At 35.4% G+C, this 25,129-nt stretch overlaps 1 protein-coding gene across 7 annotated transcripts in view; it reads left to right on the top strand.

Moving 5' to 3' along the window:
• Positions 1 to 21,455, top strand: part of LOC110036175 (B3 domain-containing protein Os07g0563300-like) — a 76,202-nt gene extending 54,747 nt beyond the window's left edge. For 2 of the 7 annotated variants that reach the window (XM_020740561.1, XM_020740560.1), the window contains exons 9-12: positions 3,200 to 3,592; positions 13,812 to 13,861; positions 15,987 to 16,103; positions 18,680 to 19,036. In XM_020740561.1, coding sequence (XP_020596220.1) covers positions 3,200 to 3,592; positions 13,812 to 13,861; positions 15,987 to 16,103; positions 18,680 to 18,848 — 729 coding nt within the window. In that variant the 3' untranslated portion in view covers positions 18,849 to 19,036. Of the gene's footprint in view, positions 1 to 3,199; positions 3,593 to 13,811; positions 13,862 to 14,388; positions 14,853 to 15,986; positions 16,104 to 18,679; positions 19,037 to 20,042; positions 20,093 to 20,712 lie in introns of those variants that run through there. The other 5 variants (XM_020740564.1, XR_002295213.1, XM_020740562.1 and 2 more) reach the window with 5 other exon arrangements.
• The last annotated feature ends 3,674 nt before the right edge of the window (positions 21,456 to 25,129 follow it).

The following is a 25,129-nucleotide window of genomic DNA, read 5'->3' as shown; positions in this document are numbered from 1 at the left end:
TAAACCAACAAATGATATAAGGGTATACTTTCCATAAATGTTTTTTCTTACCAGCTGGATTGCAACACAAGGTGGTGAGAAGAAGATTCCTCTCAGGAGAAACAATAGTACCAAACCACAAACCAACTCTTCTCCAAATAAATAAGCAAAAGGGCAGGAGAAAAATATATGTTCAATGGTCTCCTCCACCGTCAAACACAAACAACACCTGGAGTCAATTCTCAAACCTTTCATCTTAAGAATATCATCACAAGGAATGATAGAGTGAAAAATACGCCAGACGAAGAAAGACATCGGCGGAGTTAAAGCCCAACTCTACACCCCTTCCCCTAAAGGGGTGTTTTGAAAATTATAACGAGAAGAATATAAAGATTTAGTAATAGAGTTTGTCATGGGTATATTCAAATAAGGAGTATCTTGTGGAAATGAAATTAGTTCCCTCCAAACCCAAAAGGCTAGTGAGTAGAGGGAGATTCCAATGGCCATCAACCCAAACATCCGAAACTTTGAGATTAGAGAACCGCGTATCCCTCATATTCAACAAAGCATGAGACCAACAATCGTGCCAGAAAGATAGGTTACCTCCCCCCACCTCCCAATAAATGAATTTCCTCGCCCAATCTCTAACATTAAGCATTCTCTTCCACATCGTGGAATTGCCCAGTCGCCAATGTATCACAGCAAGATGAGAGAAACGACAGTACTTCCCATGCATAACGTTGGCCCATAACGACTCATTTTTCTTGAAATTGAACCATTGCTTGAAAATATTAATATCAGTCATATGATGCAGAGATTTGAAACCCAAACCACCGACACTTATACAAACATCCTTCCAAGGTAACCATCTTTTACCATAATGATTTCCCACCCATAAGAACTTATTGAAACATCTTTCAACAGTCAAAATAGTGCTCTTTTTGGGTTGAAGAACTTGGAGAATATATAAAGGAAGAGAGTGAAGTATGCTTCTTAACAGAGTAATACGACCCTCAAAGGAAGGAAATTATTTTTCCAAATCAAGATTCTTTTTCGAATCTTCTCCACAACCTCGTCAAACTGTATACACTCTTCTTGCCTTTAAGGATGAACACCTCCAGATATTTAAGTAATATATATATATATATATATCTCCCGAACAAATTCGACATTCCAGACGCGCTCAAACAATCAATTTTGCGATCGAAGGTCATTTGAGCAACTTTTAGTGATGGTCAAGACTAATTGGGTCCAAATTGTATGTGCCATGCTACTGGTCCGTCGATTTCATGGTGTACTTACTCCTTTCGATCATAAAATACCCTTGATTAATTTTGATGTTTTGAATGCAACTTCGAGGTCTGTTTTTGTAGGCAGGCACTATTTAAGATGAAGTTGACAATCCAAATTGATTGTGAAGTGTCACACTCTTCAGCTGCTACTCTGACCATGTCTAATCAACTCGTCCTATGAAATATATATGATTGTCAACAGTAGTATGGGGGTAGGAATTGTCACCGTACTTCTCTCTTCATCTTCTCCCATGTTGCAATCTTGCACCATCCTTCTCTGTTTCTCTCATTCTTCAAGTTCTTCCACCACAACAAGGTACTCCTTTTCGTGTTGATTGTAGCTAGTTTCACTTTTCGGTATTTGTCACCTCTTTATATTCAAAGAACCTCTTGACGGTTTTCAACCGCTTGAAATCATCCAGATTCATTTTTCCTCGAAATCTAGAATGTCCCTTTTCACTCTCGAGCATCTGTATCTTTTAACAGACACTTCATCTCTATATCTTCAAAGAGACACTTTATATTTGTATTCTCTAACAGACACTTCATCTCCTGATCTCCTCTGATACTGCATCCCAAAGCGTCGTGACCTGCTTTCTTCTCCACCAGAATCATCCCTATGCAAGGTATTCGGGTGCAAGAAAAAGCAAGACGATTGTTTCTCTGGTGCCGGACAACAAGCAATCAGCCTGGAGTAATGTGGTAGGGTTGTTTAGGGTGATGAAAGCAAGGATGGATGGTTGAAATGGTTGCTGTAACAAAGAGGAAGGGCAGCGGCAACTAGGTTGGTTTTGGTGGACTGCATGACATCGAAAGTGTGGATGTTCGGGATGAGGGCAACTATGAAAAGTGGGAAAACTGTAGGATGAACAGCAAAAGGCTACTGTCCAGGTGGCTGCAGCAAGAAGGAATGCGTGACAGCTAAGTTGGAGGGATGTGGAGGAGTTGGGGAAGGATAAATCACTGCATCGAGAGTGAGATATTACAAATCACCACTCAATCCTCAGATATAGCCCTAGAAGGGAGAAACAAACACTATCAGCTTTCCTGAACACGCTCACATAAAAACTAACTTTCAAACCCTCATAAACCACATATATAAGAAATGACTAAAAATGAATGAAGGATAATATGAAAGAAAGCAAAAAAAAAAAAAAAACTGGTCTGTTTGGGTCTGTCCCTTCTCCTGTGCCCCTTCTGCGCTTCCGCGGAACACAAAAGCATCGCTCTGCCATTATCGTTAGTTGTTGCTACTTGTTGTCGGCCACCATCCTACCATAATTTGACCACCGTTATTGTTCTACAGGCAACATAAATCAAATTATTCGACACCCATTAAAATATTAATAAGTACTTTTAAAATACAAAATATGTTTTATTCCAAATCAGAATAAAAACAAAACAAAATAAGAGCAAAAGGTAAATAAAAAAAAGTGATCTCAAATGACCCTTAGTATTTCATTAACAATTTTTTTATCAAAGAAAGCATAAAAATGGAAAACAAGGCCGTTTTGGTTTGTCCCTTCTCCTGCACCCCTTTGGAACGCAGGAGCATTGCTCTGCCGTTATCTTCAACTATTGCTACTTGTCGTCGGCTACCAGCCTGCCATGATTTGACCACCGTTGTTGTTCTACTAGTGACCTAAATCAAATTATTCAATACCATTAAAAAAATAAAAATGTTTTATTTTTTTTAATATGAATCTCTTTTATATTTTTTTATAACAAATAACTCCATTATTGAACAAATAGTGTTTCCATTATTAGGTGAGTGCATTTTCTATGGATATTTATGTACAGCTGAAGTTTGCCCTCTTTAATTACGAGGAAAAAATAAAGAAATTATCGTGTATAAATGGTGAATTTAATATTTGTGAAGTGCATAGTTTCCTTGCAACTAAGGGGCATATTTTCCAATCTCTTGACAGGAAATTCAAGCAGTTAAAGATGGAAATGATGGTTCTATACCTTCAGATTTTAAACACACTCCTGTTGATTGCCTTGCAATTGTTCCACTTCGACGTCACAAAGGAAGCACAGATTCAATAAATCAAACAAATGCAACAGATAAATCGGGCTTGTCCAAGATTGACAAGACTGGATTTATACAGAAGGATGGCTGTGCGTCCATGTTTCACGGTGCTCTTTGCAGAAAGAAAGGGAGCTTTCTTAGTTCAAAGAGTAAGCGCCTAAGGATTGAAAGTGAGGAATCAATAGAGTTGAAGTTAACATGGGAGGAGGCTCAAATTCTACTCCGCCCTGCTTCTAATGAAGCAGCCAGTGTTTTCAGTTTTGAAGGCCATGACTTTGATGAATATGAGGTACAATCCCTAGATTAGACATTCAATAGATAATGCTAATCAATTTGAAGAAAATTAACATAAATTTAAATATGAATTTGCACTTTTAGCATAATTGAATTGTGTGGCCATTCTGCTGTCCCTTGCATTTTCAATGCATGAAATTTTTGTTCATTCTTTTATATAAATACTCTTATTCTGTCATGATTTGTTGATTTACTGCTGTTTATTGGAATGAAAATCAATATATCAATTTAAAGCATTCGTTAGTGGTATTCTAAAACTTAAATTTTATTAGAGGGTAAGACATTGCTTTGTATGGAAAAAATAGGTCTTAGAGTTTAAAGAATTTTGATATTTGCTCTTTGGTTTTTGTGCTTTAGGAATGTTATATCCTCGCTCATAATGTAGTTCTATTCTTGCAGTTGGTCGATTCTCCTCGACATTGTTTCCAACATTGAAGCCAGCGATCTCTCCTTACAGTCAACCATTATGGAGAGCTACTATTCTCCAATGCCTCTTATCGTTTTCCATCCAAATTTAGTATTAACCATCCCCTTCCATTCCCAAACTCCCCTAGATCCCAATCTTACTAAAACACTTCATCGAGAAAATTTAGATTGATGTCCACTTGTTATCAGAGCCAAATTCCTTCTCTAACTCTAGTTCTCTTCGTTGATCGAAGTTTTATATTCAAAACCCTAAATCCTCAAAACTTATTGCTTCGTACCTCCACTAAATTCCCTCAAAACCTTTAATTGCAGCAAACGCCTGATGAATTTAAAAGAAAACGATCTAAGGAATTTACCAATAACCATAATGGTTTCCCACCGGATGGAGGGGAGGAAACTAGCCCTTCCACTAAGAGGTCTTCAATGGTAAGGAAATTTGGCATGAAATATCAGAGGAGTAATGACTTTGAGGTGAACATTTGCTTATTAGATTTTTAAAGTCATGAATTTGTTCTAGCTCAATGAAAGACTTTAAACCGTGGATTGAATATTTGAGTAAAAAAATATTCGGCAAATTAAGGGAGTCAAATTTGTTGTCACGATTCGACTTGGAACTTAAAATTAATCGAGGTGCGAACGGATGATTGGATAGTGTAATTAAATTTTTTATTATTTTATTTCTATCATTCACTGTTTAATAGTTAAATATATATTAAAGGAACCACTAGAGAAAATAACTTAATTGATAAGTAAAAAATTTTATCATTCTACTTGCTAATCTCACCTTCTAAATACATTATCTTATTTAGAATTCATTTTATCTAGAAGCTTAACCTGAAAAAATATTAAAATAATATAATAAGTTATTTAAAGATATCCCAAGCACAATCACACGTCTAGATTACAGTAACTCTAAAAAAAAAATAAAATGCATGTTAGTTTTTCATATTTCACCTAAAAATTTTATAATAATCTAAAATGTATGTGTCCATAACATTTATTTGATCGAAATAACTTAAACTTCAATATGCATTAATTTTAACTATACTCATTAAGGTTTAATCTTTAGCTTTGCTTTTACTTCATGTTATTAACATTCATATCTGTCTTAGGAGTACTATCAAAATGTAAATTACACACTTTACTCGATGTTATCATGTTGACATAGTGGTTTGTGATCTAATTTACACGATTGTCTAAGGTTGAAATGTGCTTACTTGCACTTGGTCTATATTCTTTCATTGACATTGCGGTTAGCAATCTTCACATCATAATTCTCTAGGCTGAGAGAATAGCATTTACATGTATGGGTACAAGTCTCTTCCTTGTACCATAAAGTTGTTCCCTTAGTGGAGCAGACCGAGAGGTCATATGGCCTTAGTAACATCGAGATTGGTGGCTAAAAAGTTAAAGACGTTCTCATAGAAGAACCAGCTAGAAAGTCGTACGCTTCGAGAGGCTTCAAGATCAAATGGCCGCAAAACCCGACGTACCTCGAAACAATGTCTTATCATTTAAGGGCCGACCAAGTGAAAGGATAGTTCCATTAATTGGAACATCAAACGATCAGGGAGGTTTGCATCCCGACCAAATAATCTTGGAGGAATGTATCCCAACTATACATCAAATAAGTGGGAAATATATATCCCATTCGAATATATCAAATAACAAAGCAGGTATGTATTATGGCCATGAAGCAAATAGGACAAAAGTTATGTATTTTGCCTATGTGAAAACAAAGTCGGGCATCAAGGTGCTTTGACAAAACATGAATCAGTGGTAAGACTGATATAACATATTACCCGACTTGGCGGACAAAACCAACCAAAACAGTCAGAACTATCAAAATAGGACTGGAGATAAGTATTCTGCTTATGGGTATCAAATGACACAGGAGGTATGTATCCTGACCCTGCATCAAGCGAGCAAATGTACGACTAAATAGCCTGAGATGACATGCTCGGAATATAGTCAGATATCAAAGCATTCTTATTAAACATGGATAAGTGGTAAAGCCGATACAACATGTTACTCGATGTGGCGGACAAAACCAACCAAAACAGTCGAAACTATCAAATAAGACAGGAGGGTTGATATCCTGTCTATGCATTGGTGAGCGACCATACGATTAAATAGTCTGAGGTAATGTGCTCAAAACAGAGTCGGGCATCAAAGTGGCCTGACGAAATATGGATCAGTGGTATATACATGTTCTCGACTTGGCGGAAAGAACCAACCGTAGCAATCGTGAAATGTTGGACATACAAAGCGATCTGACAAGGAGAGATGCTTCCTTAAAGGGTATCTATCTCGGCTGATCGAGGTAATCCTATCCAGCATCAAAACACAGTCGGTCAGCAAAGTGCTCCGACAAAATATTGATCAGTGATAAAACCGATATGACATGTCATTTGACTTGGTGGACAAAACCAACGAAAACATTTGAGAAAACAATATGGTTGTATGATCAGGATGATCTAACTATAGGAGTGCTTTCACGAGCATTGACTAGATGACTTTCGTTGGGGATTCTCTCATTTAGCAAACTAATTCTTTCTGGGGAGGCATCGAGTGTCTCGATGCTGATATGGATCAGTTGAGCGATTGATACAATGTCATTCGACGGGGCCAACATAACCAACCAAACTGATCGAACTTATCAATGAAGTTATATGAGCTAGAACGGTCCAACCACAGGAGTGCTTTAAGTAAGTTCTAGCGAGATGACTCTTAGTAGAGATTCTCCCGGGTTGCCCTTGGTAGGGAGGCATCAGATGTCTCGATGCAGACATGAATCAGTTGAATGATTCATACAATATGTTATTCGACGGGGCGGAAAAAACAAACAAAATTGATCAAAATTATCTTCTAGGTTGGACTAACAGGTCCAATTGTAGGTTGTTTTAAGCAAGCACTAGCGAAGTAACAGGTTCCTAAGAACCAGCAAAGTAGCTATCGCTCGGGAGAGCTTAATAGATATTTCTCGCGAGAACTGGCCAAAGCAATTCTCGTCGGGGAAAATACCGGGGCAAACATCAAACATCAATAGTGACTCTAAATAAGAATATGGATTGGTGGCAAAGCCGATGCGACCTATAGTTCTGACAAGGCAATGAAAATTAACCGAGTCGAGAATATCAAAGAGGGTGGATGGCTAAAACATACCAGCCCTATAAGTGATACTGTCAACAGAAATTTTTGGTAGAGTGAATTCCGTTGGGGGATTATCGCAGTATACTTGGTTGGTCATGACATGGCACTCCAACCAGAGGGTATTTGGCACTCAGGCCAACCCGGCAGCATCCCTCAAATAAGGGGAAGACGCACACTCGTCTGAAGTGAGTGGGGACGAGCGTATCCTATTTCATCCATGATGGATGGGACGTGCTTGATTCAAACCCTATGTAGAATGGGTAACCGAAAAGCGTGCTAGGAAAGTGCAAGGATCTCCTGCATTTGACATATATCAATCAAAATTCACTCCCATCAATTAAGATATTGCGAAGGTTAGCTAGGAAAGATGCGCTAATCATAGAATGCTTAGCCATAAAGCTAAGCTCATCTCTCTTGAAAGAGGGTATCTTCTACTCTCACTACAACGAGAGGGATGACCGTATTTGTCATACTCATTTATGATGGGTGGCACACGGTCGTTTGGACGTGCTCGAAGTGTGGAACCAAAGAGAAGATAAGAGAAGCTTGTGGCTTCTCTTACACCGATTACTAGATGCACCGTGTATAGGCCGTTCGTACGACTTTCACTTTGCCTGTATGACAATTCAATAATTTATTTTAAGGGATGCACAAGACCTCTCTTATGTGCGATAAAGCATAGAAAAGGTGAACGTACGATATGTCATAGAACATGCTCGCAAAGGAAGCTAGTCAACTTCTAAATGAAGGACTGCTACACTCGAGGGTCAACAAATGAATTGCAAAGGTGGTGGGTGAAGAATTCACACAAAGGGCAAGCCGACTTCTGAAGGAAGGACTGTCGGGACCCAATGGTCAACGCATGAAGCGTAAAACACATGGGTGGAATCCCATGGACAGGTGTCGACCGCTAAAAAATTATTCAAGATTCAAGATAGAAGATGTGGTTTTGATTTAATTTAATACACATATAAATTTGATTTTTTAGTAAAATAGTATTTTAATTTTGCAAAATAATGCCTTAATTTTGAACATACGAGACCGAACCGATCTCATATAAACAATAGTTTAAATAAACGAGCACGACACCACAAGTGATATGTCTATCCTGAGAGATATACGTATTACTTACTAGTGGGGTCCGATTAAATAAACTAAAAAATTTATGACATCCGTTTGGTCTGCGAATTATTTTTGTGTAAGCCGACAAGTTCCCTTATCGAATTTGGAAGATTATGTAGGGTTTATATTACCTGAGTTCTTAAAGCTCTCTATAGAGGCAAACCCCTATGGTTAATTACATCTTAAATGATCAAGACCACCTAAGAAAATTCTCGATTTAGATCAGAAAGTATTGTCCCCAAGAATTTCAAATGATAGGACTTTTTAAAAATCGGACCAAGAATTGTCAAATGGGAAATACTCAAATTTGGAACATTATTTTGAAATCCAAAATGTGAAAACTAGGGATTGTCACAGATTCTGAGGAGAACCTCAATGACTTCACAAGATATTATACAGTTTGACAGAAGTCTCCTCAATCCTTTTCTCCATCTGCCTGATCTGTTCATCTCTCAGAAAAAAAGGCCTACGCAGATCATCCATGGTGTTCCTCGCAATAAGTGGCTGTGCTTCGTGCGTAGATGTAGCGGCTCTAGTCTCAATGACATTAATTTCCATGAACTTCTCATTGAGATAATCCGTAAAATCAAAATCATCATCATCATCATCAACACCTACTCCTCGCTCTTTTGCTAACTCTGAAATTTCAGCTCGGAGCTTTTCCACTTTATCCTCAACTGCTTTCTCCTGAATTAACTTCAGATCTATAAATCCTTCTCTAACATCATTTTGCTCGGAAACAGACTCTATAACAACGGTGGTAAGAACATCTGGTATATCAGACCTATGCTTCATTCCTCGGGAAAACTCTATGGGCTCATCAGAACGTACTGGTGCGACACCCTTGGGTATCCACACTTTCTCCTTTGATGCTAATACCTTAAGACAGGGTGTTCTGACGGAGGCATCAGAGCATCGAAGAGAAAGTATGCTTCCCACGGTGTGGACCAAGTACACCGGTAAGCGGTATTTTCCCTTTATCCCCCTTCGGGAAACTCTTACAAGCAAAAGTGGGCGGTAATTTCGGACCCAGTCGTGACTTAATTGGTCGATGTCCTACGGATTTTGGAGTAACAGTAGTAGAATCTGGGACAGTGGCAATAATACTGACTCGGTTCTCAAGACAAAATTTGGCTGGAACATGGGCTGGGGGTTCTGCTAATTTCTGGAACTGACGAACAGGTTTGATCTTCATTAAAATCTCATTCTTCATCCGTGGCGAAACTGCGCAGCCTACTCGCTTGAGTAGCTCGGCAACTGAACACCCTTCCTTAGCGGTCAATCTTTCAATTACAATACATACTCTGGTGATAGGAGAGAGCTTCTCCCTTTCCCTATCATGATCCTGTGGTGACAGTAGAGCAACAACAATTTTATGGAGACTCTCATTTCCTGTAGAATTTGACAAGGGATGAACCTACTCCCTCGGACGGGAGGAGAGGTCTCAATCACCCCGAGTTCCTTTTGCTGAGGAATCTCATCATCAGATACGAACTCTATAACCTTGGCCCAGACGACCCTCTAAATTTTGCAATTACGATTCCATTTCTATGACTTGGTCAGTCGCTTAACTCTTGAGCTGGAACCGACCTCGAACACTGACGACAGGGCAGGAAACTCATCCTCTGAATCTTCATCGATCAAAATTTCTTTCCCTTTAGTAGACGATGCGGTAGGTACAGTAATGGTAAATCCGACGGTAGTAGGTGTAACGACTCTCCTTGACACGAGAGCGGCAGATCTGGTAGGCACTAGAACAACAGACTTAATGGGTTTTGGGGCAGTAGCGTTCTTCACCTTCTTGTAAGAAGGGAAGTCCTCGGGACTGTTCAAATCGAACTCAACTGCTGACTCTTGAACTTTTGGACCAGCAACCTTCATGATGACGAATAGGGCCTTGCCAAGTACAACTTCAAACTCTCCGAATCCAGCTACAAACTTGATCATTGAATCAATGTTGCGGGCGTTGCGGCCCGTAGGCAGGTTGCAAGAAAATGTGAGAGTTGAGAATGCCATCATAGCAACTTCAAAGAAAAAGTTCTGAGGGTTGGTATCGGCTATCACTTTGTAATTTCAGTGCGAACACTGAAAATTAACAAAGGTCGTTCTGTGGACTGAGTATGTCCTTCTTCTTTTATTTTTCAAATTTATTATTTATTTGTGATTATAGCATTAAAGTGTTTCGATTAACAAATTAAACGAGGGCGAAGAGACCACGTAACCCGAAAGATACAAAGAAACGACGATGTTTAGGACCCAGTGCAAGACCAACTTCACAACGCACATTACCGAGGCGGAACTAGTCCACCGGCACATCTATTGGGAGTCTGACCCCACACAGAAAGATAAAGTCCTAAATGACTCCTGGACTTCTCTGTTTAAAGGTGATTAAACTGACGGTCCAAAAATCCAAAATGGTTGATTTTACTTGCCTTCCTAAGAAATGTGTAAAGCATGCTAACAAAAGAAGGGTAATCTGATCCATGAGGGACATTGACACATTACCGATGTATGAAGACAAAATTTTTTGATCATAATAGAGAGTAGATCTAATCCTAAGTGGAGTCACCTGAAATTTATCAACCGCAAAAAAAATTATTTAAGATTCCAAATGTAAGATGTGGTTTTGATTTAATTTAATATACATATAAGTTTGATTTTTGTAGAAAAATAGTATTTTAATTTTGAAAAGTACAACAAAAATAACATAGCCTTAATCCCACTACGTGGGGTCGGCTACATGAATCCTTTTTCTCCATTGTGTCCTATTTAGTGTCATATTTTCATTTAGTTCTAGTAAATTTAGATCATTATTTATACAATAATTTTGAAAAGTAATGTCTTAATTTTGAATATACGAGACCGAACCGATCTTATATAAACGATAGTTTAAATAAATGAGCATGACACCGTAAGTGATAGGTCTATTACGAGGGATAGACATATTACTTACTAGTGGGACCCGATTAAATAAATTAAATAACCTATGACATCTGTTTGGTCTGCGAACTATTTTTATATAAGTCGACAAGTTCCCCTTATCTAATATGGAAGATTAGGAAGGGTTTATATTACCTGAGTTCTTAAAGCTCCATATAGAGACAAACCCTTATAGTTAAATCCTAAAATTTCGTTATCTTGAATATTTTAATTAAATTTTAAGGAAAAATTAAGATTTTAAGACCTAAGGAGCCTATATTGCATCGTGATTCCTAGACAAACCACAGAAATAAATAAGGAAAACAATCCAAGCATGCAATAAGACAAGAAACGATTCCTAGACAAACCACATAAATAAATAAGAAAAACAATCCAAGCATGCAATAAGACAAGAAATAAGCCAATAATTAGAAAAATATAAAAGGCCAATACCGCTGGATCAACAACATATCCTAGAAATGAAAAAGACAGTTGAATTTCACATGTATATGTCTAGTTTTATCTTTATACATCGACATAAACTTTAGAATTAAGATACGGGAGACGAACATTAGCTACTAGTCTCCTCTATGCGGTTCCCGTACCAAATGCCTCGGAAATCGTGCTCGTATTTTTTTATGCTACTGGACTCTCCTAAACCCTAAAATTACATAGGAAAAGGTGAAATGGCTCGATCTGCAGGAAAATCATATTAACGGGGAAAGCCATGCAACATATAATGAGTCATGCTTGGTGGGGGAGCTAAGCAGCACCTGCAAGTAAATGGTTAGTAGAAATCATTACATGCTCCTCTTTTCAATGGTATCTATGTGTGTGCAATATGTAGGCACGACTTCCTGAAGAAGAACGTCCTAGCAAACAACCATGCATATCAAGTATGTAGTCACACCAAAAACATAAAACAAGAAAGATGTCTGGCTGGGTCAATAAAATGGGCAGAGAGCATCAGTCAGACATTAAAAACACTACCTAAAATCTTAGACCTTGCCTAACACACTATTTAACGAAAAACATCATAATTAGTGTCTAAGTGCTCAGGGTAAAGTCTCATACTATCATATGACTTTGACAGGGTCGCCGCATCAGCCTTGTCCTAAAGATCCAAGGGATTAAAGTAGATTACAAGAGAGGAGTGACATTTTAAAATAAGTGGCATCACATATGACTTATGTTGTTTTAAAAGTTGGTTGAATAGTGCTATAATAGTAAAAATACTCATTTTTTACTTTTAAAATAGCGGTCGTGATACACATGAAGCATGTTAGAACCCTTGGATCCTTAACACAGTCATACTCATGTCAATCCTGATGACTTAAATCACATTATTCACTGGGATCAACCCAACAAGTAATGCTCGTTAAGGTATTGCGACTGACACATGATCACTCTCCTAACGAGCAGGACAATCCTATTTTGTAGGGCTCATTCGATAAAGCAGTTCGTATGGAGAAACTATGTCGGGAATGAAATCCTTGACAGGCTGGGGAACTCTTAATAACAACCTTTCCAAAGAAGCTTCTTCTTCTTTTGTAGTAGAAGTTGGATCCCATTTTAGAATTTTCTTTCCCATCAATCTAACAAGACATTTCTAAACCTAAGGTTCATCTCTTATGTATGGCCATTTGTCTATGGGTGCTTTGCTGACTTGAATTTAATAGTCGAATAGCTCCATATAGTCTTTCAGAAGTAGCTAACAAGCTTTTCATTTCTGACATGTTGGACCATTTTTAGTGGTAACAATCCACGAAGTGAACTGTCGGTCATGATGTCTGATAATTCCGTGAATTGGGGGGTTACCCATTTTCAAATATCAGCTTGAGAGGAAGTGACAGAAGATATCAGAAACTCAAATTAGGCTTAGGTCGAGGGTGGTGGTGATTCGGTTTGAGGGGAAGTAATAGGTATGGGGGATTGAAAACTTACAACACAAGGAATACAAATATATAATCCTAAGATGGCTAGGAGTGAACATCACTCCCAATATGTGATCTTGCGCTTGGACCAAACTGTCTAGACGCAGCAATTGCCACACCCTTGCGTGGGCACACAATCTCGTATCCGTCTTTGACGCCCCGCATTACCCTGGTTGAAGCTTAGCTTAATTTCTATAATATAGTTTTTCTTGGTATTAATGAGCTTGACGCTTAGGTCAAACTTAGAACCTAGTCTTGGATCCAAAAGTTTGAAATTTAAATTGAAGTTTCTCTTAATTTTCAGCTCTATTCTGTCATCCTAAGACAGTTTTTATAGTTGCCAGCAAAATATTTCTTGGTTTATTAATATGGTATTTTTTCCAAGTAATCTAAATAAATTTAAGCTTATGGTATTTCATTTTATTCTTCTTTTAAAATATTCGTCTTTGGATTTCGTTTTTTATTTGGACGATAATTGTTTTATGTTTCTCATTCCTTGCCTTCGATTGAAGTTATTCTTTAAAGGTTTCAGGGAAAGCCGATGGGTTGGCTCTTTTCAATAATGGTGGTTTAATTATTATTTATGCATTTTTTATATTGTAGATTTTTTTGTTGTGATTCAAAATTTCATTTGATAAAGCAATTTGTTCTTAAAAACAGGAAGCGCCAGTGCTTGGCTTGCCCATGTATTTCGCCAAAAATCATGAAGGGTAATGTTTGCTTCTTCTATTGCTTGTCATCTTTAAACTTAACAAGCTGACTTTTATCAATTTTGACATTTGTCACATTGATATATTTGGAGTTAAAAAAGTATATTCTTGCTTATAGCTAGATTTCTTAGATTTATGCATGAAGTTATGAATTTCTTTACTATTATCAGCTTTATTTTGTTTCTATTTTCTTAAGTCTTATCTGATTTACCTTTGCCTTGTACCTCTTCCCTATCAGGGCATGCTTACTTTTTTTTTCATCGTTTAAGATTATATTTGCAAATAGTGCTCATAACATTAATCTTTTAGGAACATTTGTTCAATAACACAATTTTCTTTGATATGGATTTTAACAAATATGATTAATATTGCTCAACTGTTGATGCAGTATAAGATTTATTACGTTCTACCATAGCCCACAAAACATAATTCATATTAGTTGGCCTCTAGTCCTGATCGATTGATTGTTTACTGAACCTGTTTGTTTTATACAATGTGAGGGTTCACAAGCAACTTTTCTTTTGCAGGTATCAACTTTAGGTAAAAACACTGAGATAGGCAATGATCTAATAGAAGTTTGAGAACTTGATGCATAATTGGTCTCTGCCTTGCTGTTATTTGACTGGGTTGGCAAGTAAATACATAGCCTTCTTGGTATTGCGAAGTTGGATTAGTACCTATTTAGACGGGCTTTCGACTTACTTTCCTTCTTAGATTAGGAATCTTTCAGCAAAGAACCAAATGATCACTTGCCTCTAAGCATCAAGGAGTGTCTATTTGTGAGGTCAAGCCAGGAGGAGCCAATCATTGGTGCTTGTCTGTAACCAGATGGAGTTTGCCATAACAACCAGGTTTTTTCGGTAACATTAGCGTCAAGTGGCTGGAGCTGTATGGAACTCGGGCGTCATGCTGCCCTCACATCCATCTTTATTATGTATATGAATTGGATTTTTGAATTTTGAAGGTGTAAACTATTGAAGCAATTAAATGATTGGTGCCCTCATAGCCATTTGTATGGTGATAGAGTATGCATCTACAAGTATAGAACTAATTTTTTGAACTTTCCACCTTTTAGTTTTGAGGTGAATCTAGATATTGGTTGTGAAAAAAAGTATCAATATTAATAGCTGAATTTCGAAGATTGCTAATTTTTTCAACTACGTAAAACTTCAATGAAAATTCTTAATGAATTAATTTTGATTATTACTTTATACAATAGTGAAGCATTGATGAATCCATGAAAAACCTTAGAAACCTTTTTTCATGTGAACATAAAAAGTACTCAAATTGATTATATGGGAATTAATGCAAATATAAATAAGAATAATTTTTTCACTTCTTATTTCTGGATAATATTTGAAGATAAATGAGCTGTCTTTCAATAGTGGGCGCAATGAATAGTTGGTATAAATATACTGGCCAAGGTTACCTATGGTGCCCTTTAAAAAAATGTTGGCAGGCTACTAGAGAATTTTATAGTAGTATGCATTATGAAATATGTTAATCTTCGGCAGGCATCGATACAAACAAGTTTGCCTCTATATTTAAAGTTGTTGGCTCTAAAATTCCTTAAAAAAATATTAGAAGATATTATTTCTGTGCTGAGGGGTTTCAAACTTGGAAGGCTCGTGCAAGAAAATATTTGGAAGATGAAAGATGCTAAGGTTATTGCTTATGCTGAAGCACATGGTTGCTTTTCGCAAGATTAGTCTTATTATTGCTGTTAGCTGCCATGACTGGGATCTTGCACAGATCGCTTCGTTTAGATTTTAATCATTCCATATATTACCATTGAAAAATGTTTCTATGATGAGCATTTCATGAGCTAGGTTCTTCGTTTTCTTTTTTGGGGGACGTTCGGTAATCCTACCGAAGGTAACCTTGTTTGAAGCCAACCAACAAGGCTTCAACAAAAATGACCACTAAATGTAATTTGAAAGTGAATGAATGACGGAACATTCATGAAGCAAAAGCTAATGTTAACTGTTGTCAATGAGTTAGTTTTTTATGCGCCTTTTTTGTCTAAAAGCTTTTGTTGCTTTGATGAGATTGCTTTAATGTTTAGTAATTAGGGAGCTAACTCTCTTGCTCCCTATTAAAAACATACTTTTCATTTGAAACTCAGGAGTATTAATAGCAGATGGGCACAGTGTGAAGATTGTTGGAAGTGGCGCAGGTTACCATTAGACTCTCTTCTGAATCATAGATGGACATGCTCTGATAACAAGTGGGATCCTGAAAGGTAATGAAATTCTTTTTAGTCAGTTGTTATGTATTGTTGTTTTTTATGTTTTTTAATTTTATTTCCTTATAATGGTGTTTTGGCTGACTTTGTACGGTGTTGGTCAATTTTGAAGGTTCATTTTAGTTTAGCTTGGAAAAATGAACCTGAATTCTTGATTTTTTCTTAGAGCTGATTGGGCAGAGTTTCAAATGATGCATCAGTTTCTTTATTAAATAGTTTATTTTGACGCAATTTATGGTCGTCATTCACTTCGTTATTGCCATCATCATCTCCATTATATATATCTCGTGCTTATCAATGTGCCACTTATTTCTGGGTATATTATGTTTAAGGATTTGGCGGCTATATAAAAATTATTTTCCAATCCTAGAAATATTGTTTCTGGTATTAGTTTAGCATACTTACGAAGAACATTACTTTCATGTTCCATTATCAATCACGGCTAGATTGGAGTGGATGAAATTAATATTGGTTACTCAATGACATGCGAGTTCAACTTAATAAATACAAGTCAAAATCAGACGGGTTAGAAAATTTAGTTAAAAGTTCTAGTGAAATTAATTAACCAAATAAGAATGGTGTTCTAGTGATTCTGTTAAATCTATCAATTTCAATTGGTTTGTTGGATCTACTATCAAAGTATTGTAGGAGAACTTATGAGTGAAAGCTTTTTGTGTGATCATGATTTAGGAGTGTGAACTGAGCTGATCGAGGCTTGTGAGCAATTAAGTGTTTCAGATTCAGGGTTGTGACAAGATGTAGTTCCTTATCTAGAGATCAAGGGAGTAACAAACACATGCAGAGTTCGCAAGTAGGCTTATGTCATCAGGGAGTAGCAAATACATACAGATTCCGCAAGTAGGTTTATGTCATCAGGCTCATTTTGGTCTTGATCTCTTATCTTACAGGATAGGCTTGAGATCGTAACAGGGAGATTGAGATTCTACGACTGCTGCAGTTTCGATGAGAGGATAGCATAGATTTATTTTTTATTCTTTAGAGATTGGTGAAAAAGTTCTTATTCTCTTCTCTTCGGCCTCAAAATTTAATGAGAGCTCTACTCTTCATGGCACTTCTTTTTCTAAGTGGATTTGATATTCTTTTTTACCGCTTTCAATTGTACTTTGTACATTTGGTAGTGGTTTGCTTCCATATTTCAAGAATGTTGGTCATTCTTCACCAAATCACATTAATGGTGTTATTCTCATCTTTTTTTTGTTGTGTTTATTGTTATCCTTTATATTAGCGTATGATGCCAGTATTATTTCTACTAGGTTTATTATGTATCACTTTTGGGCACTCTAAAAAAGATGCGGTGCATCAACTTCAACAAATTGTTATGAAAGTTGACTTACAGAAACTTGGAGATGTGTTCAAAGCCATCTGCCAACTTACCAAATATGAATCTATGCAAGGTCTATTTAAATCTCTGGCGGAAAATGATTCAGTAATTGGCATATATGAGGAAAAGGATATGTATTAAAAATCCCATTGCTTGATTTTTCTTAATTTGGGAAATGTAGTTCCTTGAAATATATCTTATTAGTGTGTTTCTCAAAATGTGGAAAACATTGAAATACCTCTAATTAGAAAAATCATTTATCTACCATCATTATTTGAAGCAACAATTGTTCCTATTTCTCATGAAAGATGGTACATTACTACAAAAGCACGTAATACCTATAACAAGTTATTTTTGGATCTAGAAAATTTTGATTTATGATGGAAGACAATAATTTGATCATGTTATGTGCTCTATCATCCACTTTTGAGCACATTGCAATCACTTTATTGTATGATAATGACACTGTTTTTATAACAGAATTGTATTCTACAATTATATTTAATGGGTTGAAGAAGAAGGTGAAATGATAAGCTCAATAGAAGACAAGTAGAAACTCTTACAAATAAATAGATGAAGTTGAAGATCAAAATCAAACTCTAAAAAAAAAAAAGGTGATATCACTACTATAACAAGCTTCTTTGGAAATTAGATTTTAGAATTTTACAAGGAAATATAGAAGAATTATAATGGAAAATTGAGGCAATTGGGAGATGAATTTCCATATAAATTGGGCGAAAAAAATATTCTTTTCAATACCCCAAACAACACAACCTGAATATATAAAAGATAAGTACATACAATTCGAAGTTGGTGATCTCTGCTAAACACTAATCCTAAAACTCAAGACAACAATCTCCTAGTCCTCTAGCTTTGAACATATTAGCCCTATTTATACCCCACAATAATAATTGATAAAAGACTAAATTGCTCTTTGGCGCAGAAAAGGACTAAATTGCCTTTTAAGTGCTGACTAACAAAAATCTTTTTCAAAATTAGCAGTTGTTGTTGCGAAAGAAATGGAGAGTTTGACTTAGTTTTGATAGCTGCATGTTCTTATATTTCTTCTCTTAAAGATTGGATTTTTTATTCTAAATCTTCTTATAATTGACTTGACATGCAGGGTTGGTTTTCTTATAGGTTTGTTGACATTAAAAATGTATTTACGGGCAATGAATTGACCTTAAGATTATTGTAGTAAGGATTATTCATATCACGATTCATGATGCAGCTATGAAGACTATGGAAGAGATCATACATATGCTATCTTTGAAGAAAAATCTTGTCTCTTTGTGTTGTTGTTTAAGTGCAGATACACATACATTGATGAAGGTAAGAGTGCCATGATTTGCATATGGGCAGATAACTTGGCATTCTCTACTACCTCCAAGGCAGGATAAAGATAAGTGATGCTTTTGTTTTCTTGATGATTTTGATTACATTATGGTAAATGAGACTTGGGCATATTGATCTAAGTGCTACCTATTGAAGTTTAGCACAAGATATTTTATTTGTGGTCAAAAGACTGAACCTTTAGATTTTTGTGAACATTATGTTCTAGGCAAGCATTGCAAATATTCTAGGTAAACCTGGCAAATTGAAGTTTCTTATTATAGTTCATTGTATCATGAATACATTGGACCATGTTGAGATTTCTAATAACCTTTTAGAATTTGAACAAAGATTAGATCTATATGTATGCTTATATTATATAATATCTATGTTAACGGATTTTATGTTTAAAGTTTTGACTTAAAACATTCAAGTAGTAGGAGAAGTAAATTGAGAAGCAATAAAAACCATATCCTAGATATTTTTTGTAATGATAAGATGTGCGCAAGATCAATTATGAATTTATTAGGTACAAGGCCAAACATAGATGATGGATTATGAGTTTTTTTCTAGTTTTGCCAAACATAAGATTATAGTGGGAGCATCTCAGTAGAATGGAGTGGAGAAAGAATAAACATGACACTCTTGCTAGTTTGTTTTATTGTAAGTGTTGCAATGATATCTATTTGTTTTGACATAACACATGAATTTAGTTCCTACATTTGTTTGGGCTGCAATGACTTTGATGTTAATCTTCTTTACATTAATAATTCATTATTCTATTATGATTTAAGCTGAAATAATATTTCAATCGACCATCACATTAATTTAGTCATATTGTATTATTATTAAAAGTAAAACTAAAGTAACTTATTAGCCCTTAAATATGCAATTCTCTTCTCATCTTTATAACGGTGAAAGTTAAATGTAAGAAACTAATTATTATTTAGTTTTAACCAAACAAATACTTAAACTCAATCTCAAAGTATGATTCAATCACTCAGAGGCATTTTTAGAGAAAGAAGTAGACTTAAGAATGGTTGTGCATGTTTTCTATTATTAATTTGAAAGGATTTGTGGGCAAAGGCTATTAGTACTCCATATTATTTGATGAACATGTTAAGCTGAAAACCTTTGAACTGGTAAGGGAGGTCATCTTTTAAATTATGGTTTATAGAACTTTGGTTGTCCCTTCTAATGTTTATGTCAAATGGAGTAGGCTAAATTCTTAAGGTAAAAGTTCGTATTTCTTGGTCTTGCAGATTGGGTGAACGGATAAATCATTGGTGCGCCTGGATCTTCAAGAAGCGAGGTTTTAATAAGTGGAAGATACTCTTAATAAAAATGATATCTATTTGTTTTGACATAACACATGCATTTAGTTTCTACATTTGGGCTGCAATGACTTCGATGTTAATCTGCTTTGCTCTAATAATTCATTATTTTATTATAACTTAAGCAGAAATAATATTTCAATAGATCATCCTATTAATTTAGCCATATTCTATTATTTTAAAAGTGAAGTAAAACTAGAAGTAACTTCTTAGCCCTTCAATATGCAATTCACATCTCATCTTTATAACGGTGATTGTTAAAGGTAAGAAATTAATTATTATTTAGATTTAAGCAAACAAATTTTTGAACTCAATCTCAAAGTGTGATTCAATCACACAGTAGCATTTTTAGAGAAAGAATTAGACTTTAGAAAGGCTGTGTTGTTTTCCAATGTTATTTTGAAAGGATTTGCGGGCAAAGGTTATTAATACTGCATGTTATTTGATGAACTTGTGAACTTGAAAACCCTTGAAGTGGTAAGGGAGGTCATCTTTTAGATTATGGTTTTTGGAACTTTGGTTGTCTTTTTTATTGTTTATGTCAGAGGGAATAGGTTAAATTCTTAAGGTAAAAAGTTCATATTTCTTCGTTTTGCAGAATGGGTGAATGGATAAATCTTTGGTGCGCCTGGATCTTCGTACAGCAAGGATTTAATAAGTGGAACATACTCTTAATAAAAAAGAATGCAACTTGATGATTGGGGAGGAGATCAGAAAGTAGAAAATGTATCAGGTTTAAGCCTCACACCATTAACTCTCAACTGATAACCCATCATAATAGCCTGTCATCGGTGTACTTTATGAAACGGCGACACTATAGTTTGAATTAACTAATACCTTTCTTAGAACAAAAATAAAAATTAGACTCAGATTTGGCTATGAGGATCCTCTCGTTCGCTTGTTCTCATATTATTTTTTATTCTCAATGTTGTAGAGCTTATTAGTGATCAATCGCCGCCCTTTTTTTACCGAATTTCGTTGGAAATTTTATTCTACACAAAAAGATTATTACAAAAGATTGGCTATTAATTCTACTGAAAACGCCACACCCAACCGAAAAAGTAATACAACTTAAGAAGTGAAAAACAGAAGAAATGTTAGCCATTTACAACTCACGCAAAATATATTAAAAATGATCGCCATCCATTGTTTTTAAAGCTATTAATAGAGGAAATTTAACACTGTTGGTAGAGGTGTTAGATTTCCTTCAAAAGAATGAAACTTATGGTTTGGTTTGACTACTTGGAAGACATGAATTGTTGTCTACAAAGGAATCTTCTAGCACAATGAAACAACTCAAGTTGAATTCCATATTTTAGACAAAAAACATGATTTTTTGCGGAGGGCTAATTCAAAATGTATATGTGGACTTCAATGAGATTTTCTTCCTATTGTAAAATGTTAAAGTAAACAATTAATTAATGATTATAAGTGTTTTTAATTAGAATTAATTAAACATAATTCTGAATAAGTTAAAATTTAAATATTTTTTACATGCTAAATTGCATTTTTTTCATGTACCTCTCTTGTTTAGGTGGTTCGAAAACTGTTCGTGCAATTCCCCTTGCTTTCACCTACAGAAATCCCACAACCCACTTCCCCCACCCCAAAACAACTCTCAGATTCATTTTAGAAACCGCATAAAAGGGTCTGAGAATCCCACTTTGAACCATCCTTCCTCTCTCATTTCACGTTACCTTTCTGTTTGGTTTGAAACCCTTACTCTGGGTTCTCCTTTTTAGGATGTCAAAGATACATCCGTATCCTCAATGTGTTCGCATGAATTTAACCCCTCCATCTCTTCACATGTTCACTTGAATAAGAAGTTCGAAGATCTCACTCGTTTGCTTGCCCGCGCCCCCTTCCTCTACTTCTCGCAGAATGTCGAGGCATTTAAAACTTTCGTCTCTCTCTGTGCCTGGTCTCTCCATACACCGAACTGTCTCCAATATTCTTTAATGCGGCAGATTTTTGTGTGTTACTTTTGTAAATATTTTTTAATATTACAAAATACACACAATAGTTTAATAATAAATATGCATTGTAAACCAAAAAAAATAACTTTAATAAAAATAATTTTATCTTTTAAGAATCTTTAAATTGCCAAATTCCCAATATTAACACAAATATACGTATCGCTCAAGTAATAAAATGCTCTAATAGAGTCCTAGATATCGATCCCAAAGGGAAGTTGGAAATGCTTATAGGTAAATTCTTATGACTATAATGTAAAATAGAATTCAAACTACAAAAATGAAGTACGAAATTTTAATTTAAAATAATTAAGTGTATGCTAAATAAAATGCAGATGAAATGAAATAGTTTATTTAAACTAATTGCTAAACATTCAAAAGTAAACTTATAAAATCTAAACAAAGTTTTGTGACGAAAAATTCAAATTTATGAAAACATCGTTCTCCTTTACAATGAGTATATGGATTATGAAAAAAATAAAATCATTTAAAAATATATAAAAATTATTTTGTGCTAAATAAGAACAATTCTATTATTACCCTCTTCCGAGTGCATAAAAAACATTGACTAATCTAGAATTTGGTCCCTAATACTATGGTTAGGCTGAGAGGATACATACTATCACTCTAGAGCCCACACTACTCTCTCACCTAAGGGCTAATAATCTCGCATTAGTTTCCAATCAACTGAACCAAATTGAGGATTTTAATATGTCGCCTTAAAATCTCTTATTTTGCATCCAACAAAGTGTATTTCCTTATTTATTTGCTTTCAACCCTATAGATGACATTCTTTCCCATAAAATCGAATGTGATTCTCACTATGTTGTAGAAATCATAGCTCTTTCGGATCATATGTTTCTCAACACATTTTAACATTTCAATTGGCCAGATAGAAAGTAAATGAAGATCAGAGTTCGAACCTTAAAAAATTATTGACATTTAAAACTGTATAAAATAAAATCAATTCTTCACAAAACCAAATCTTATTATAGGGAGAAGAATAAAAAAGACTACTCAGAATTCTTGAGAAAAAAATAATTTCATATATTAAAACAAGTTTACTAAAACAAAGACACAACAAGTTCACTTTCCCTCTTTACAAATACTCTCAATCTTCTTTTAGAAGTGTAATGGAGAAGAAATCTCTCATATTCCCTCTCTTATTACAATCGTAGAAGAAAATCTCCAAGTTTTTGACTTTCTTTCTCTTTCACCCCTCAATTGCCTCTCTTTCGAACCCCCCTTCACGCCACCACCATGACCTAGACTTTTCGCTCTTTTATTAGAAGCTGCCTCTCTCCAAAAAGAATTTAAAATTTCTTTCAAAATTCTATCCAAAAGTCACCTTTTTGAATTCCAAAAGATGTGTCAATTGATCCAAGAGACATATCCCTTCATAAAAGAACCTTTCAAAGTGTCTAGATGTATTGAATCACTCCATGGGGTGTTTTGAACAAGTGGTCCCTTCAAACTTAGCGCAAAATTCATCCCGAACCGCCTTAATTGAGGCGCTGGTTCTGGCGCTTCATGCGCTAAGTCGCTTTAGACCGTGTTGTTCTGAGTTTTTGCGCTTCAGGTGTCAACTATGAAAAATGATGCTTCAGGCGCCAGCACTCTGTAAAGTGGCGCTTCAGGCGCCAGAATCACAAAATTCGTTGTTTTGACTCCAAATTTCTTTCTTTTTGCTACTTTTGCTTTAAATACCAGAAATTGATATATCTGCAATAAAAACATGAAAATACTCTTATTTAAAGTTCAATATCACCAAAAATAAACATTAAATGTATACTTAAAACAACACATTATTTTTGTTGTATCATTCTACTTGCTCCGCTTGTCCAATCACGCGAACCCATAGCCGAACGAATCTCCTAATCGTAATTTCCTCTCGACTACATAAGCCATGATCTAAATCCTCGTGATCTTTCTCAATTCATAAGACTAGGCCCTTCGATTTCCTGTCTCTACCAACAATAACCAAACATAATCCTTTTATCACGCCTCCACTACATCTACAATGTGGCAAAGAAGTCTTACCCTTTTTTTCCTCCCTTTTGTGCGCAAATCAAAAACTTCTTTTGCTCTAGTCTTCTCCACGCACTATAGAAGCGTTACTGTAACTGAAAATCGAAGCTTCTTGCTTTGTCTCTCTTTCGACCCAACCCAACGCCGCTCGAATCTAGTCCTTTGCTTTGCTTGAGTTTCTTAGCAAGAAATCCTATGTTTTTCTTTTCTCCGCATTTAGCTAACCCAATAGTCCCTTTTTCATGATAATTATAAAAAAAATCAGAAATTCAGAAAGAGTACGTGTTTGTTTTATCTATATCCATTTCAAAACTGTCATCGCCATCGACTTTGCCAAGTTCACATGCAAAGGTATAACAAAATGGGTCGATGAAATTTTTCCTAAAATATCCATTCAAGGAAGCTCGAGTACTTATTTAGTTGAATTAAGTATCGTTCATAAAGATTGTGTACTCATTTGGAAAGTTTTTATAAAAATCACGAAATTTAAGTACCTGTTTTGGGAAACGTGAGCGCCTATTCCGGTAATTAAGCACTATTCAAGAAAAATAAGCACCTATTCGGGGAAATATATACTTATGATTTTTTTTTTTAGGTATATTGAAGGCCTATTGTCTTATACACCATAGGTTAAAGTGCTTTGCTTGGCTTGGTCGTAATGTCTCTTGACATTAATCAATGTGTTTCATAGACATTTGGCTTGGTTGACATTCTTCCAACGCCCCATAACAGGGTATATGTCGGAATGCTACCAAAATCTTATGTCAATTTGGGTTTGTAAATATTTTGAACTTTTGGATTATTTAAACTTGTTAAAATGACTCAAATTATTTATTCAATTTAAAGATATAAAAATATTTCGATTTTGACCTATTGACTTTGAAAAGAAATATTTCAATTTAGGTTCTTAAGGCTTGAAAATAATTTAAAATTGGATTTTTAAATTTAAGCTCTTAAGGTTTTAAAATCAATTAAAATTGAGCTTATTCCACCTTAGGCTCTATGGGTTAAAAT

This window comes from Phalaenopsis equestris, unplaced genomic scaffold, assembly GCF_001263595.1.
Source record: "Phalaenopsis equestris unplaced genomic scaffold, ASM126359v1 Scaffold203382, whole genome shotgun sequence".
In the NCBI taxonomy this organism is placed as follows: Eukaryota; Viridiplantae; Streptophyta; class Magnoliopsida; order Asparagales; family Orchidaceae; genus Phalaenopsis; species Phalaenopsis equestris.
The sequence above is the reverse complement of the archived record's forward strand: the minus strand, read 5'-3'. Positions and strand labels throughout refer to the sequence as shown.